The sequence below is a fragment of the Orycteropus afer genome, unplaced genomic scaffold (assembly GCF_000298275.1).
Source record: "Orycteropus afer afer isolate SDZICR_OR568_19922 unplaced genomic scaffold, OryAfe1.0 scaffold00561, whole genome shotgun sequence".
In the NCBI taxonomy this organism is placed as follows: domain Eukaryota; kingdom Metazoa; phylum Chordata; class Mammalia; order Tubulidentata; family Orycteropodidae; genus Orycteropus; species Orycteropus afer.
In genome coordinates, this window is record NW_006922148.1 from 1,121,559 (window position 1) to 1,136,598 (window position 15,040).

Genomic DNA, 15,040 nt, shown 5'->3' on the forward strand with positions numbered 1-15,040 from the left:
TTCTGATTATCTTAGGGAAAGGCTGGTATGCTTCCAACCCCTAGAAAATGCTCTTACCTTTTTAATTATGTTTAATAGCAATTGTAAGAATAAATGAAAAAACTATTCTCAATGGTGTGTCTTGTGCAACTGCATTGTCATATTAAAATGATACGGTTTTCCTCTGTGGAATTAAAACAATTTACTTCATGGAGAAAAAGGTTTATTGGGTTAAAGCCCATAAAGTACATGTGTAATAAGAAACATGTTTTGGAGGTTTTTGTTCCTAGTTTGATTCTGACATCTTTCTAACTTTCTTATGTTAAAAGCAAATCTCTTACAATTACATTATCATTCCTCTCTCTATATGTATCTATCTATTTATATCTATCTATAGCTCTGGTGGGAGCTCTGGTAGCATAGTGGCTAAGGCACTTGACTGCTAACCAGACGGCTGGCTGTTCAAACCCACTAGCCACTCCTCGGAAGGAAGGTTGGGCAATCCTACTTCCGTAGTGATACTGCCTCGGAAACCCAAGGAGGGGTCGCTATGAGTCAGGTCTGACTCGACGGCACATAACAACAACACAACAACATAGCTCTGGTAGCATAGTCCCTAAGGCATTTGACTGCTAACTAGAAGGTTGGTGGCTCAAACCCACCAGCCACTCTACAGAAGGAAGACTGGGCAAACTACTTCTGTAAAGATTGACAGCCTCAGAAACCCAAAGGGGGTTTTTGCTATGAGTTGGAATCAATTTGATGGCAGTGAGTTTTTTTTTCTTTTCTTTTTTTTAATAGCTCCATCTATCTATTATCCATATCTATAGATCATAGCTACATGCCGTTGAGTCGGACCTGACTCATAGCAGTCGCTGTGAGTCGGGTCAGACTTGCAGCACATAACAACAACAACAACAAAGATCATAGCAGCCCCTTCTTGAGTTTCCGAGATGGTAGCTCTACGGAAGTAGATTGCCTAGTCTTCCTTGTGAGAAGTGGGTGGTGTGTTTGAACCACCAGCCTTCTGGTTAGCAGTCAAATGCCTTAGGCATTATGCCACCTGAGCTCTGATAGATACCTATTTATCTTTTTATTTATGTCCTTATGTGTACAGTTATGTAAGAATTTGGTTCTTTCCTATAGTTAAGCTGAGCCTAGTTTTGGAAGAATTCTCATGTCATCACCTTGACAATTGAGACTATATACAGTATAGATCAGCATTTGTTTTTGGCAAATGTCCAACAGAAAATTGATAGTTGTAACGTGTCTTACAATTTACTTATTTTTATATGTATTTCTTCCTTTTTTCTCTGATTTCATTTTAATAATTGTATGTCATCTTATATTTAAAGGTCAGCAAGGCAGAGGGCATTCTTCTTCTAGTAAAGGAAGCACTGAAAAATGGAGAAACAGTAGAACAATTGCAAAGGATGATGAATGAATTCTACACATTAATACCTCACAAAGATACAACAACTAAAGAAGTTAACCTAAGACTATTGCTATCTAAGAAAGAAGACCTCTGCCAGGTAAATCTCTGAAATGTATAATTCACTTTAAAATATTTTCAGGAGTCTTAATCTCACAGATAAAGGAACACTGAATCATAGAACTTGTCTTGTGAGTTGTGCATAAAAACAAATTGTCCAACCATGTTGGAATGCTATGGCTCCTTGGAGAAGTTCTCTAAGCCTTGTTCCCAAACATGAACATGTTCCACAACTCATATGTCAATTTCTCATACTGTGGTGGCTTATGTGGTGCTGTGATGCTGAAAGATTGCCATTAGTATTTCAAATACCATCAGGGTCTCCCATAGTGGACAGGTATGGTGGAATGAATTACTTGGTATGGCTCTTCTAGCCATGGTCTTTGTGACTCCCAACAAAACACTGGGTGGAACTATATAAATATGAGGTGCTTGTGGACTTCCAGTGGGATTATATAGCTTGTTAGTAAGGTAAATAAAGGGACATAGCACTCTTGTGGGTGTGGAACCACAGAAATAATGTATATGGAACCCTAATGTGGGGATTGGTCAGTTTTGTCATTCTGATAGGTGTAAAATGAGCTTTCCCAGAGGCAGAAGGGGGTGGTTTCTCAGTGCCATTAAGAGACAAGAGCCAGAGGTGGAGTGGAGCATGTCCTTGGACCCAAGATCCCTGTTCTGGACCTCCATGGCAGAGATACTGGCAGAGAGATCAGCAGAGAAATTGGCAACAGAGGCAGCAGAAATGAGAGACCAGCACGAGACAGAATGACAGGCTTGCTGGCCCGCAGAGTGAGAATGCTGAGTACCTTTGGGCAGGAGGCTTGTTCGTGGAGTGTACTAGGTGCCCCTATCACAAAGCTAAAAGAGCTTGCCTGAGCAAGGCAAAGCCAGGGTAATAGGCCAAGGGCCAAAGAGAGGTGTGCCTTCAGGCATGGCAGAGGGAATGTTGTCCTGATGTGTGCTGAGCATTCCTGAATCTGAATTGTAACCTGTTGCTTCCCTAATAAGCCCTGTAATTGTGAGTATTGTCTGTGAGTACTATGGCCATTGCAGTGAAGCATCAAACCCAGCAGAGAAGTAGAGTGCTGTGGAAAAGATGGTTGGGGTTAGAATTGGTAAAAGGTTGGAGGGTGGCAGCATATCTAACCTCATAGGAAGCAGCCTTGGGCTGCTGATGGTGATTCTCAAAGTTGGAGGAGATAAGAGGATGCTGCCCCCACATCCTCTATGCAGCAGGTTACAGCAGAGGTTCCAGACTGAGACAGACTAGGAAAGAGGACCTGGTGATCTACTTCTGAAAAAATTGGCTAGTGAAAACATTATGAATAGCATTGGAACATTGTCTGATACAATGCTGGAAGATAAGGCCCTCAGGAGGGATGTCACTTAATATATACGTGGGTAAGAATTGCCTCCTCAAAGTACTTGTTATTGTTTGGTGCTGTTAAGTCACCTCCAACTCATAGCAACCCTGTGTACAACAGAATGAAACATTGCCCAGTCCTACACATCCTCACGATCCTTGCTGTGTTTGAGCCCATTGTTGCAGCCACTGAGTCAATCCATCTAGTTGAGGGTCTTCCTCATCTTCACTGCCCCTCTCTACTTTACCAAGCATGATATCCTTCTCCAGGAACAGTTCCCTTCTGACGACATGACCATAGTAGGTGAGACATTGTTTGGCCATTCTCACTTCTGAGGAGCATCTGGCTGCACTTGTGCTGGGACAGATTTATTGGTTCTTTTGAAGTCCATGGTATTTTCAGTATTCTTTGCCAGTACCACAATTCAAAGGCATCAACTCTTCTTCAGTCTTCCTTATTCATTGCCCAGCTTTCACATAATAACGTGAGCTTGGGTTAGTCACACTTCAGTCTTCAAAGTAACATCTTTGTTCCTCAGTACTTAAAGGAGTTTTTTTTTGAAGCACATTTGCCCAGTGCAGTATGATGTCTGATTTCCTGACTGCTACTTCCATGAGTGTTGATTGTGGATACAAGTAAAATAAAATCCCTAACAACTTTAATCTGTTCTCCATTTATCGCGATGTTGCTTATTGGTTCAGTTGTGAGGATTTTTATTTTCTGTATGTTGAGGTTTAATCCATACTGAAGTAGTCTTTGATATGCATCAGTAAGTACTTCAAGTCCTCTTCACTTTCAGCAAATGGGTTTTATCATCGGTGTATTGCAGGTCGTTAATGATTCTTCCTCGAATCCTGATGCTACGTTTTTCTCTTTTAATTGGTCTTCTTAGATTATTTGCTTAATATGCAGATTGAGTAAGTATGGTGAAATGATACAACCCTGATGCACACCCTTTCTGATTTTAAACATGCAGTATCTTCTTATTCTATTTGAACAAGGTCTTTGTACAGATTCCACATGAGCACAACTAAGTATGCTCATTCTTCTCAATGTTATCCATAATTTGTTTTGATCCACACAGTTAAATGCCTTTGCATAGCCAATAAAAAGTAAGTAAACATCTTTCTGGTATTCTTTGCTTTCATCCAAGATCCATCTGACGTCAGCAATGATATCCCTAGTTCCACGTCCTCTTCTGAATCTAGCTTGAATTTTTAGAAATTCCCGTCAGTATACTGCTGCAACAATTTTTAAATTATTTTCAGCAAAATTTTATTTGCATGTGGCATTAATGATATAGGAGTTCTGGTGGTGTAATTCCTAAGGCATTTGACTGCTAAAGAGAAGGCTGGTGGTTCAAACCCACCAGCCACTCCTCGGAAGGAAGGTTGGGCACTCTACTTCCATAGTGATACTGCCTCGGAAACCCAAGGAGGGGTTGCTATGAGTCAGATATGACTTGACAGCAGTGTTAGTATTAATGATATAGTTTGATAATTTTCATAGTCTGTTGAGTTACAGTTCTTCCAAATGGACACAAATATTGATCTCTTCCAGTCGGTTGGCTAGGTAGCTGTCTTCAAAATTTCTTGGCATAAATGGATAAGTACCTGCAGTGCTGTATCTGTTTGTTGAAACATCTCAATTGTTATTCTGTCAATTCCTGGGGCCTTGCTTTATCATCGATTCCTTCAGTGCTGTTGGACTTCTTCCTTTAGTACCATCAGCTTTCAGTCCTGTGCTTCCTCCTGAAGTGGTTGAACAGTGACAAATTCATTTTGGTACATTGACTCTGTATTCCTTCCATCTGCTTTTGATGTTTTCTGCATCGTTCAGTATTTTGCCCATAGAAGCCTTCAATATTTTACTGCAACTCGAGGCTTGAATTTTTCCTTTAGTTCTTTCAGCTTGAGAAATGCCAAGTGTGTTCTTCCCTTTTGGTTTTCTAACTGCAGATCTTTGTATATTTCATTATGATACTTTACTGTGTCTTTTTTTTTTTCTTTCAATTTTTGTGATTTGGATGAAAGTTTACAGAGTAAATTCATTTCCCATACAGCAGCTCATGTACACTTTGTCTCATGACATTGACTAATTTCCCACAATGCAACAGCTCCCCTCTCACTTCCTCCCCATAGTTACCTCTTCCCTGTGTCCTTCCTTCCCATGCACTCCTGCCCCTCAAGCTGTGTCCTTGTTCCTACACAGCCCTTCTATTCTTCCATGATTGATCTCTCCAAGGAGTGTATCTACCTAATGTCAATGTTCACCTCATATGCCTGTCTTTTGTTTGGCTGGAAGCCACAGGAAGGGGTTCAATTCCAGACCTGAAGGGCAGCTGGGGGACATAATCTCAGGGTTTCCACCAACTCTATCAGACCAGAAAACCAGGTCCTTTTTATTTTAAATGATGTTGAGTTTTGGTTCTACATTGTTCTCCCACTCTATCCAGGATCTCCTACATAGATCCCCCTCTGAGTATTTGACGATGGTAGGAGGGCACCATCTAGTTCTTCTGGTCTCACAGTCATATAGGCTGAGGATTGCATGACATATCAGAAGCTTGGACTAATTGTTTCCTTGCATCTTTGGTTTTCTTCATTCTTCTTTGCTATGGGCAAGGAGAGATCTATCATTGCATCTAGATGGCTGCTTGCAAGCTTTTAAGATCCCAGTTGCTGTTCTCCAAAGTAGGATGTGTACTGTGTCTTCTTGAGCCACCCTTTGAAATCTGTTCATCTCTTTTATGTCATCATTTCTTCCATTAGCTTTAGCTATGCTCCATTCAAGGGCAAGTTTCAGAGTCTCTTCTAACATCCATTTTGGTCTTTTATTCTTTTCCTGTCTTTTTAACGACATTTTGCTTTCTTTATGGATGATATTCTTGATGTCATCCCACAACTTGTCTGCTCTTTGATCATTGGTGTTCAATGCATCAAATCTGTTCTTCAGATTGTCTCTAAATTCAGATGGGATATAATCAGGGTTGCATTTTGGCTCTCATGGACTTATTTTAATTTTCTTCAGCTTCAACTTGAAGTTGCATATGGGCAATTAATTGTGTGTTCCCCAGTAAATTCCTGGTCTTGTTTTGACTGATGTTATTGAGCTTCTGCATTGGCCCTTTCCACAGATGTCGTCAATCTGATTTGTCGTCAATCTGATTCCTGTGTATTCTGTCTGGCAAGGTCCACATATATAGTTGCCTTTTATGTTGTTGCAAAAAGGTATTTACAATGAATAAGTCTTTTCTCTTGCGAAATTCTGTCTTGCAATTTCTAGTGTCATTTCTATCACCAAAGCCATATTTTCCAACTACTGGTGATTCTTCTTTTTTTCCAACTTTCACTCTCCAGTCACCAGTAATTATCAATACATCATGATTGCATGTTTGGTCAATTTCAGACTGCAGAATTTGGTTAAAATCTTCAGTTTCTTCATCTTTTGCTTTAGTGGTTGGTATATACATTTAGTAATAGTTGTATTAACTGGTCTTCTTTGTAGGCATGTAGATATTATCCTATTACTGAGAGACAACATCAAAATAGAATTGTCCTTGATGTGGTTGGAGTAAAACTTTTTAGTCCCTCCATTTGCTGATATGGCATCACTCAAAGTGAGAAGAAACAGCAGCAAACATCCTTTAATAATTGGAACATGGAAAGGAAGAAATATTAATATGTATTAAATTGGAAGTCATCAAAAATGAAAAAGAACACATAAAGATTGATACCCTAGGCATCAGTAAGCTGAAATGAACTTGTATTGGCCATTTTGAATTGGACAAACATATGCTTTAGTATGCCAGGAATGACAAATTGAAGAGGAAAAGCATTACATACATCATCAAAAATAACATTTCATTTCAGGATCTATCCTGAAGTGTAGTGCTGTCAGTGATAGGATAATATCCATATGCCTGCAAGGAAGGCCAGTTAGTATGACTATTATTCAAATTTAAGTGCTAACCACTAAGGCCAAAGATGAAGAAAGAGAAAATTTTTACCAACTTTGGCAGTGTGAAATTGATCAAACATGCAATGAAGATGCATTGATGATTACTGGTGGTTGGAAAGTGAAAGCTTGCAACAAGGAAGAAGGATCATTAGCTGAAAAATATGGTATTGGTGATAGAAATAACCCCGGAGATCACATAATAGAATTTTGCAAGATTGATGACCCATTCATTGGAAATAATTTTTTTCAATAACATAAATGACAGCTATGCAAGTGGACCTTCCCAGCTGGAATACAACAGAATCAAATTGACTGCATCTGTGGAAGGAGACTGTGGAGAATCCTAATATCATCATTCACACAAAGGCCAAGGGTTGACTGCAGAAGAGACTGTCAGTTCCTTTTATGTAAGTTCAAGTTGAAGCTCAAGGAAAGTAAAACACATCCCCAAAATCCAAAGTATGACCTTGAGTACATCCCACCAATATTTAGAAACCATCTCATGATAGAATTGACATATTGAACACTAGTGACTAAAGACCAGATGAATTGTGGGATGGCATTAAGGACATCAGTCTTGAAAGCAAAAGATTATGTTGTCAGAAGGGACCAGTCCTTGGAGAAGGATATCATGGTCAGTAAAGTAGAAGATCAGTGAAAAAGTGGAAGAGCCTGAATGAGATAGATGGACACAGAAGTTGCAACAATGAATTCAAACATAGAAAATATGGTCCAGAATCAGGTAGTATTTCTGCTGTACATGGGATCACTATTAGAATTAATTCGATGGCACCTAACAATAGCAGGAACGTGGGCAAAATATTGAATGATGCAGAAAACATTGAAAGAAGATAGAAGTTAGGTCATTGTACCAAAAAATCACTGGAGTTAATTCCATTTCAAGAGGTAACATATTAAGAAGAAAGAAGCAACATATTGAAAGAATAAGTACAAGCTGTTGTGGAGGCATTGGTGAAAAATAAGACTCCAGGAGTTGATGGAATACCCATTGAGATGTTTCAGCAAATGGATGCAATACTGGAAGTACTCATTAATCTATGCCAAGAAGTTTGGAAGACAGTTACTTGGCCAGCTGATGGGAAGAGATCCGTGTTTGTCCCCATTCCAAAGAAAGGTGATCCAAAAGAATGTGGAAATTATCGAACAAGAACATAAATATCACATGCAAGTGAAATTTTGTTGCAGATGATTCAAGAATGGTTGCAGCAATACATTGACAGTGAATTGCCAGAAATTCAAGTCAGATTCAAAGAGAATGTGGAACTAGAAATATCATTGCTGATGTCAGATGGGTCTTGGCTGAAAGCAGAGAATACCAGAAAGGTGTTTACCTTTATTTTAGTGATTATGCAAAGACATTTGACTGTATGGATCATACAAAATTAAGGATAACATTTCAAAGAATGTGAATTCCAGAACATTGCATTGTTTTCGTGTGGATCCTGTACACAGACTGAGAGGGCAGTTGTTCAAACAGAAAAAAGTCTATGGTTTGAAATAACGAAAAGTATGTGTCAGGGTTGAATCCTTATACCATATTTATTCTATCTGTATGGTGAACCAATAATCCAATAAGCTGGACCATTTGAAGAAGAACTTAGCATCATAACTGAAGTAAGACTCATTAACAATCTGCAAATGCAGGTGACACAACCTTGGTTACAGAAAGTGAAGAAGATTTGAAGTACTTAACTGATGAAGAAAGATCAGGGTGTAGTACAGCCTTTGGTATGGATTACACCTCAACATAAAGAAAACAAAAATTCTCACAACTAGACCAATAAGTGACATCATGATAAACAGAGAAAACATTGAAATTGTCAAGGATTTCATTTTACTTTCAATTCACAATCAGTGCCCATGAAAGCAACAGCGAAGAAATCAAATGATGTATTGCACTGGACACATCTGCAAAAGACTTCTTTAAAGTGTGAAGAAGCAAACATGTCACTTTGAGGACTAAGGTGCACCTGACCCAAGCCAAGCTATTTTCAATCTCATATGCTTGAGGAAGGTGGTCAGGAATAAGGGAGACCAAAGAAGAATTAAGGCATTTAAATTATGGTGTTGATGATGAGTATTGAATATATCATGGACCACCAGAAACGCTAACAAATCTGTCTCCAAAGAAGAACAGGCAGTATTTTCTTTAGAGGCAAGGATGGTGAGACTTCATCTCCCATACTTTGGACATGTTATTATGAGGGACCAGTTTCCTGGGGGAGGACATCATGCTCGGTAAGGTGGAGGGTCAACGAAAAAGAGGAAGACCTTCAAGGAGATGGATTGACACAGTGGTTCCAACAATAGGTTCAAGCACAGCAATAATTATGAGTATGGTGCAGGAGAAGGCATTGTTTGTTTCTGTTGTATATAGGGTTGGTATGAGCTGGAATCCACTCTACAGCATCTAACAACAGCAAAACAACATGAATATTTTGATACAGTAGTACAAATGTAGACAGTTGTTTAGAATTGATACACTCTATAATAATTTTCTAGATGACCAGATGAATTGGGATTCTTTCTGCAAAAGAAATAGTAAACCACAACTAAGTAATTTAAACAATAAAGACCTTTATTTTCCAATAGAATAAGTATGGATTTAGGTTGGCTACTGGTCCAGTCCACTCAGACTCAGCATCTTTCCATTCTTCCATTGAATTAACAGCTTTACTCTCAGCCTGATTCCCCTCATGATCATCTTGTGCTGTAGTTCATAGCATCACATCTGGAACACTTCTTCTTGTGTCTCTTACAGGAAGCCTCCCAGCAGACTCTTATTCTTTTGTTCTCTACCCTAGCCCCTTTCCCAACCCTAATAAAACAAAAAGCTCAGTGCCATCAAGTCGATTCTGACTCATAGCAAACCCATTGGGTTTCTAAGACAGTAAATCTTTACAGAAGCAGACCACCCAGTCTTTCTTCCTCAGAGTGGCTGGTAGGTTCAAACTGCCAACCTTTCAGTTAGTAGCCAAATGCCTTAACCACTACATTACCAGAGCTCCTTCCAACCCCAATAGTAACCATTTTTATTAATTTATTATTTGTTTTTATAGTGTTTCTTTATGCAAATAAATAAGAATATGAACATGTATTTCCTTATTTACATAAAAGTTGTTTCATATACTTGCTTTTCTGCACCTTGTTTTCTTCTCCTAATACATCTTCCACAGAGAGCTCATCCTCATTATAGTATCCCACTGTGGGGATGTGCCATATTGTGTGGATGTTCTTTATTGCCAGATGTTTGGGTTTCCACATTTGCTACTATAGTGCCACAATAAATTGTGTTGTTATTAAGTGCCATCAAGTTGATTCTGACTGATAGTGACCCTGTGTACAACAGAGCAAAATACTACCTGGTTCTATGCTATCCTCACAATTGTTGCTATGTTTGAGCCTATTGTTGCAGCCACTGTATTAGTCCATCTCATTGAGGATCTTCCTCTTTTTTCCTAACCCTCCATTTTACCAAGCATGATGTCTTTCTTCAGGGACTGTTCCCTCCTGAAAACATGTCTAAAGTATGTGAGATGAAGTCTCAGCATCCTTGCTCTTAAGGAGTATTCTGGCTGTTCTTCCAAGAGTGATTTGTTTATTCTTCTGAAAGTTGTTGTTATTGTTAGGTGCCATCGAGTCACCTCCAGATCATAGTGACCCTATGTACAACAGAATTAAACACTGCCTGGCTTGCGGCAGCCTCACAAACCTTGCTGTACCTGAGTCTGTCATTGCAGCCACTGTGTTAATCCATTTCGTTGAGGGTCTTCTCCTTTGCTGACCCTCCTCTTTACCAAGATGCTGCCCTTCTTCAGGGAATGGTCACTTCTGATAACATGACCAAAGTAGGTGAGATGAAGTCTGGCTCTTCTCATTTCCAAGGAGCATTCTGGCTGCACTTCTTCCAGGACAGGTTTGTTGGTTCTTCAGGCAGTCCATGATACTTTCAGTATTCTTTGGGAACACTACAACCCAAAAGCATCAACTCTTCTTCTGTCTTCCTTATTCATTGTCCAGCTTTCACATGCATATGAAGTGATTGAAAATACCATGGCTTGGATTAGTCGTCAAAGAGACATCTTTGCTCTTCAGCACTTTAAAGAGGTCTTTTGTCCAGTGTAATATGTTATCTCATTTCTTGACTGCTGCTTTCATTGGTGTTGAGTGTGGAACCAAGTGATACGAAATTCTTGACAACTTCCGTCTTTTCTCCATTTATCATGGTGCTACTTATTGGTCCAGTTGTGAGGATTTTCGTTTTCTTTATGGTGAGGTGTAATCCATACTGCACACTGGAAGTAGTACATGGCATATTTAGTATTCTTTGCCAACACTGTAATTCAAAGACACAAAGTTTTTTTTAAAAAATTTTATTGTAACTTGGGTGTAAATTTACAGAAGAGATTGATTTTAACTCTGAAATGTTAATGCACATTTGGTTTCATGGCCCTGATTATAATTCTAACAATAAAAAGCTCTCTTCCCGTCTCCTTCCTATGACTACCCCTTCCCTGTGCCCTTCTTAGCTATGCGTTCCTGTCTGTCCAACTTTTCCTCTATGCAAATGTTGTTTTTATAGTGTTTCTCTATGCAAATAAATATGAATATGAACATGTATTTTTTAATTTACATAAAAGTTATTTAGTATACTTGCTTTTCTGCACCTTGTTTTCTTAATATATCTTCTACAGAAAGCTCATCCTCGTTCTAGTATCCCACTGTGGGGATGTGCCACTTTGCATGGATGGTCTCTGTTGCCAGATGTTTGGGTTTCCACATTTGCTACTGTAGTGTCACAATAAATTGTTGTTGTTGTTAAGTGCCATCAAGTTGGTTCTGACTAATAGTGATGGTTAATTGATTTAAGGGGTGCATCTCCCTGAGGTAGATGGGTACATCTCCCTGGGTAGATGTTCTACTTGTAGGCCATTCTGTTGTTCGGCTGAAAGCTAATCCACTGCAGTGAGTCCAGTTCCAGGCCTGAAAGATAACCTGGAACCATAGTCTTGGGGGTTCCACCATTCTCTATCTGACCAGTAATTCTGGTCATTTTGTGTTTCTGAAATTTGTTCCACATTTTTATCCAGGATCTCCAATTTTGATCCCTTTCTGAATGGTTGACATTGGTAGCTGGGCACCATCTAGTTCTTTTGGTCTCAGGGTCCTGAAGGCTAAGGTTCCTGTGGTCCATCATATCCTTGGACTAATTGTTTCCATGTGACTTGGATTTTCTTCACTCTTCTTTGCTCTATATGAGGGGAGACCAATAGTTGAATCTTAGATGACTGCTTGAAAGCTTTTAAGACTCCAGTCACTGCTAATCGAAGTAGGATGTTGTGTTAGGCTGGGTTCTCTAGAGAAGCAAAACCAATAAAGCTTATATATACATACAGAGAAAGAGAAAATAATTGCATATCTGGCCATTTCTTATTCCATGCAAAGTGGACAGCCATATGCACAGCTTGAAATTCTGCCATTGGGAAGATTTCTCTTCAACACTGTCCTTTAAGGAAGGAAAATTATGACATGCACATATTCCTACTAAAGTCAAGGATAAGTTATTGTATCTGGCCTCCCCCACAACTAAAAAGGAGGCACAATGTCTGGTGGGCCACTTTGGATTTTGGAGGAAACATATCCCTCATTTTGTGTTGCTTTGGCCTATTTACCAAGTGACTCGGAAAGCTGCTAGTTTTGAGTGGGGCCCAGAACAACAGAAGGCTCTGCAACAGGTTCAGGCTGCCGTGCAAGGTGCTCTGCCACTTGGCCCATATGATCCAGCTGATCCAGTGGTGCTTGAAGTGTCTGTAGCAGATAGAGATGCTGTTGGTATATTGTTGATATGTTGTTGATATACCACTGAGGAAGCACTGTGAAAGTATATTGTTGGCTTTGCCAGCTGAAGGCAAACTGCTTCTGATGTTCCTTCAAAATTGGTATTGAGAAAAGGGCATTGGCCAAATCAATAGCTGCATATCAAGTACCAGAAGATGTACTAATTTTTTCAAGCAATGAAACCACATCAGGAACAGCAGCTGCAATTGGAGTCACCACCTGATTAAGTTTACAATAATCTACTGTCATTCTCCATGATCCATCTCTTTTTTGCACAGGCCAAATAGGCGAATTAAATGGGGATGTAGTGGGAATCACCACCGCTGCATCCTTCAAGTCCTTGATGGTGGCAGTAATCTTCTGCAACCCCTCCAGGGATGCGGTATTGCTTTTGGTTTACTGCTTTTGTAGGTAGAGGCTGTTTTAATGGCTTCCACTTGGGTTTTCCTACCATAATGGCCTTACTCCACATGTCAGGGACCAAATGTGGGAATTGCCAACACTGTAATTCAAAGCCATAAAGTTTTTTTTTTTTAAAAACTTTATCTCTTCCAATTATGTATCCTGGAACTGGGGAAATCACTACAGGATGTGTTTGGGGACCCACGGAACCCACTGTGAGATGTGCCTGAGCTAAGACTCCATCAATAACTTGACCTCCATTTGTTCCCACTCTGACTGGTGGGCTACAATGACACTTTGGGTTTCCTGGAATTAATGTCAGTTCCGAGCCAGTGTCCAATAATCCCGAAAAAGTATGATTATTTCCTTTTCCCCAATGAACAGTCACTCTCGTAAGAGGTCTCAGATCCCTTTGGGGAAGTCTGGGAGAAAGATTTACATTATAGATTTTTGGCAATGTAGTGGGGTCCTTCTTTGAAGGGACCTGACCTTCTCTTCATTCAAGAAGTTGTGGGTCTGTAAACGACTCAAGTCTGGGAATTGATTCAGAGGCCATGACTTGTTACCTTCTTCCACATTATAACAAGGCAGGTCTGGTACTTCAACTTGACTTAAGGTAGGCCACTGCATAATTCATGCTTCAGTAAGCCAACCAAATAAACAATTAGATCCTTTCCTAACCTCTCGAGCTGAAACGTTGAATGAAGAATCCGTGCTTAATGGGCCTGAATCAATAAATTTAGACTGATCCAATGTTACATTCCTTGCACCATTATCCCGCACCCTCAGTAGCCACTCCCATACATACTCTCCAAGTTTCTGTCTGTACATGTTAGCAAAATCAAGTAGGTCTTTTTGGGTGTAGCGTACCACCTCCTCAGTCACACTTTGTATTTTACCTTTTGGGGCTTGCTTGGACTTAACTTTAGTTATAAGTCTAGCAGCAACAATGGCTGGTTGTGGAAGTTCCTGAGAACATTCAGCAATATCTTCTGTGGCATCTACCTGAGGCAGTGACCCAGCAGGAACAGTTGGGTTAATCCCATCAAACAGAGGGTGGAAGGGATAATGGTTTTACAGTAATCCCTTCAGATGGGAGGGATTCAACAGAATTTACAGGCTCCATATCCTCATCTTCCTATCTGCCCATATGTCTCCATTCCAGGTTTCAGGATCCCATTTTTTCCCAATGAGTGCCCGCACTTTAACTTTTGACACCATTTTGGGTTGGTAGTTGAATTGACATTATAATTCAGCCACTCTTACAATAAGACTGTGGGTTTGATTTTTGGCAATATCAGCTCTGTTACTAGAAGAAATAAGGCTTTCTTTCAGAGCACAACTGGAAATACTGAGATCTTTATGTAGCTCTTGAGCTGTGACTCAGCAACCCTGAATTCATCTCCCTCTTTCACCTCTTTGTGTAGTGTAAGTAGGACCAACCAACCAGCTTCCTTATACTCCTCATGCTGACAGAATTGCACAAAAGTATCAAACATGGGATCACCCAGAGCCTCACATCTCAAAAGTACTTGATCTGTTGTTGGTGGTATTTTGCATATTAATGTTGCCACCTCATGCCATGGATTAGCAGGGCCCTCTTTACTAATGGAGGCAGAGTCACCAGTGCCTTTGCGCTTAATCGAATTGGAGAACCAAAACAGAATCAGTGAGAAGCAATTTAGGAAGCCCATCCTTATGATTTTGTCTCTCTGAATTACTCCCGGTATCAAATGTGTTAGATTGTGTTCTCTAGAGAAGCAAAAGCAGTAAAGCTTGTTGTTGTTGTTGTTAAGTGCCGTCGAGTTGTTTCCAACTCATAGCGACCCCATGCACAGCAGAACGAAACACTGCCCAATCCCACGCCAGCCCCACAATCCCTGCTATACTTGATCCCATCATCGCAGCCACTGTATCAATCCATCTCGTTGAAGGCCTCCCCCTCTTTCGTCGACCCTCCACCCTACCAAGCATGACATCC

General features: G+C 40.0%; 1 protein-coding gene across 1 annotated transcript in view; it reads left to right on the plus strand.

Annotated features, from left to right (window-relative positions):
- PARP4 (poly(ADP-ribose) polymerase family member 4) overlaps window positions 1-15,040 on the plus strand; it is a 278,765-nt gene that overhangs the window by 32,442 nt on the left and 231,283 nt on the right. The window contains exon 8 of the mRNA XM_007955975.1: window positions 1,335-1,511. Within this exon, the coding sequence (XP_007954166.1) occupies window positions 1,335-1,511 (177 nt within the window). The remainder of the gene's footprint in view (window positions 1-1,334; window positions 1,512-15,040) is intronic.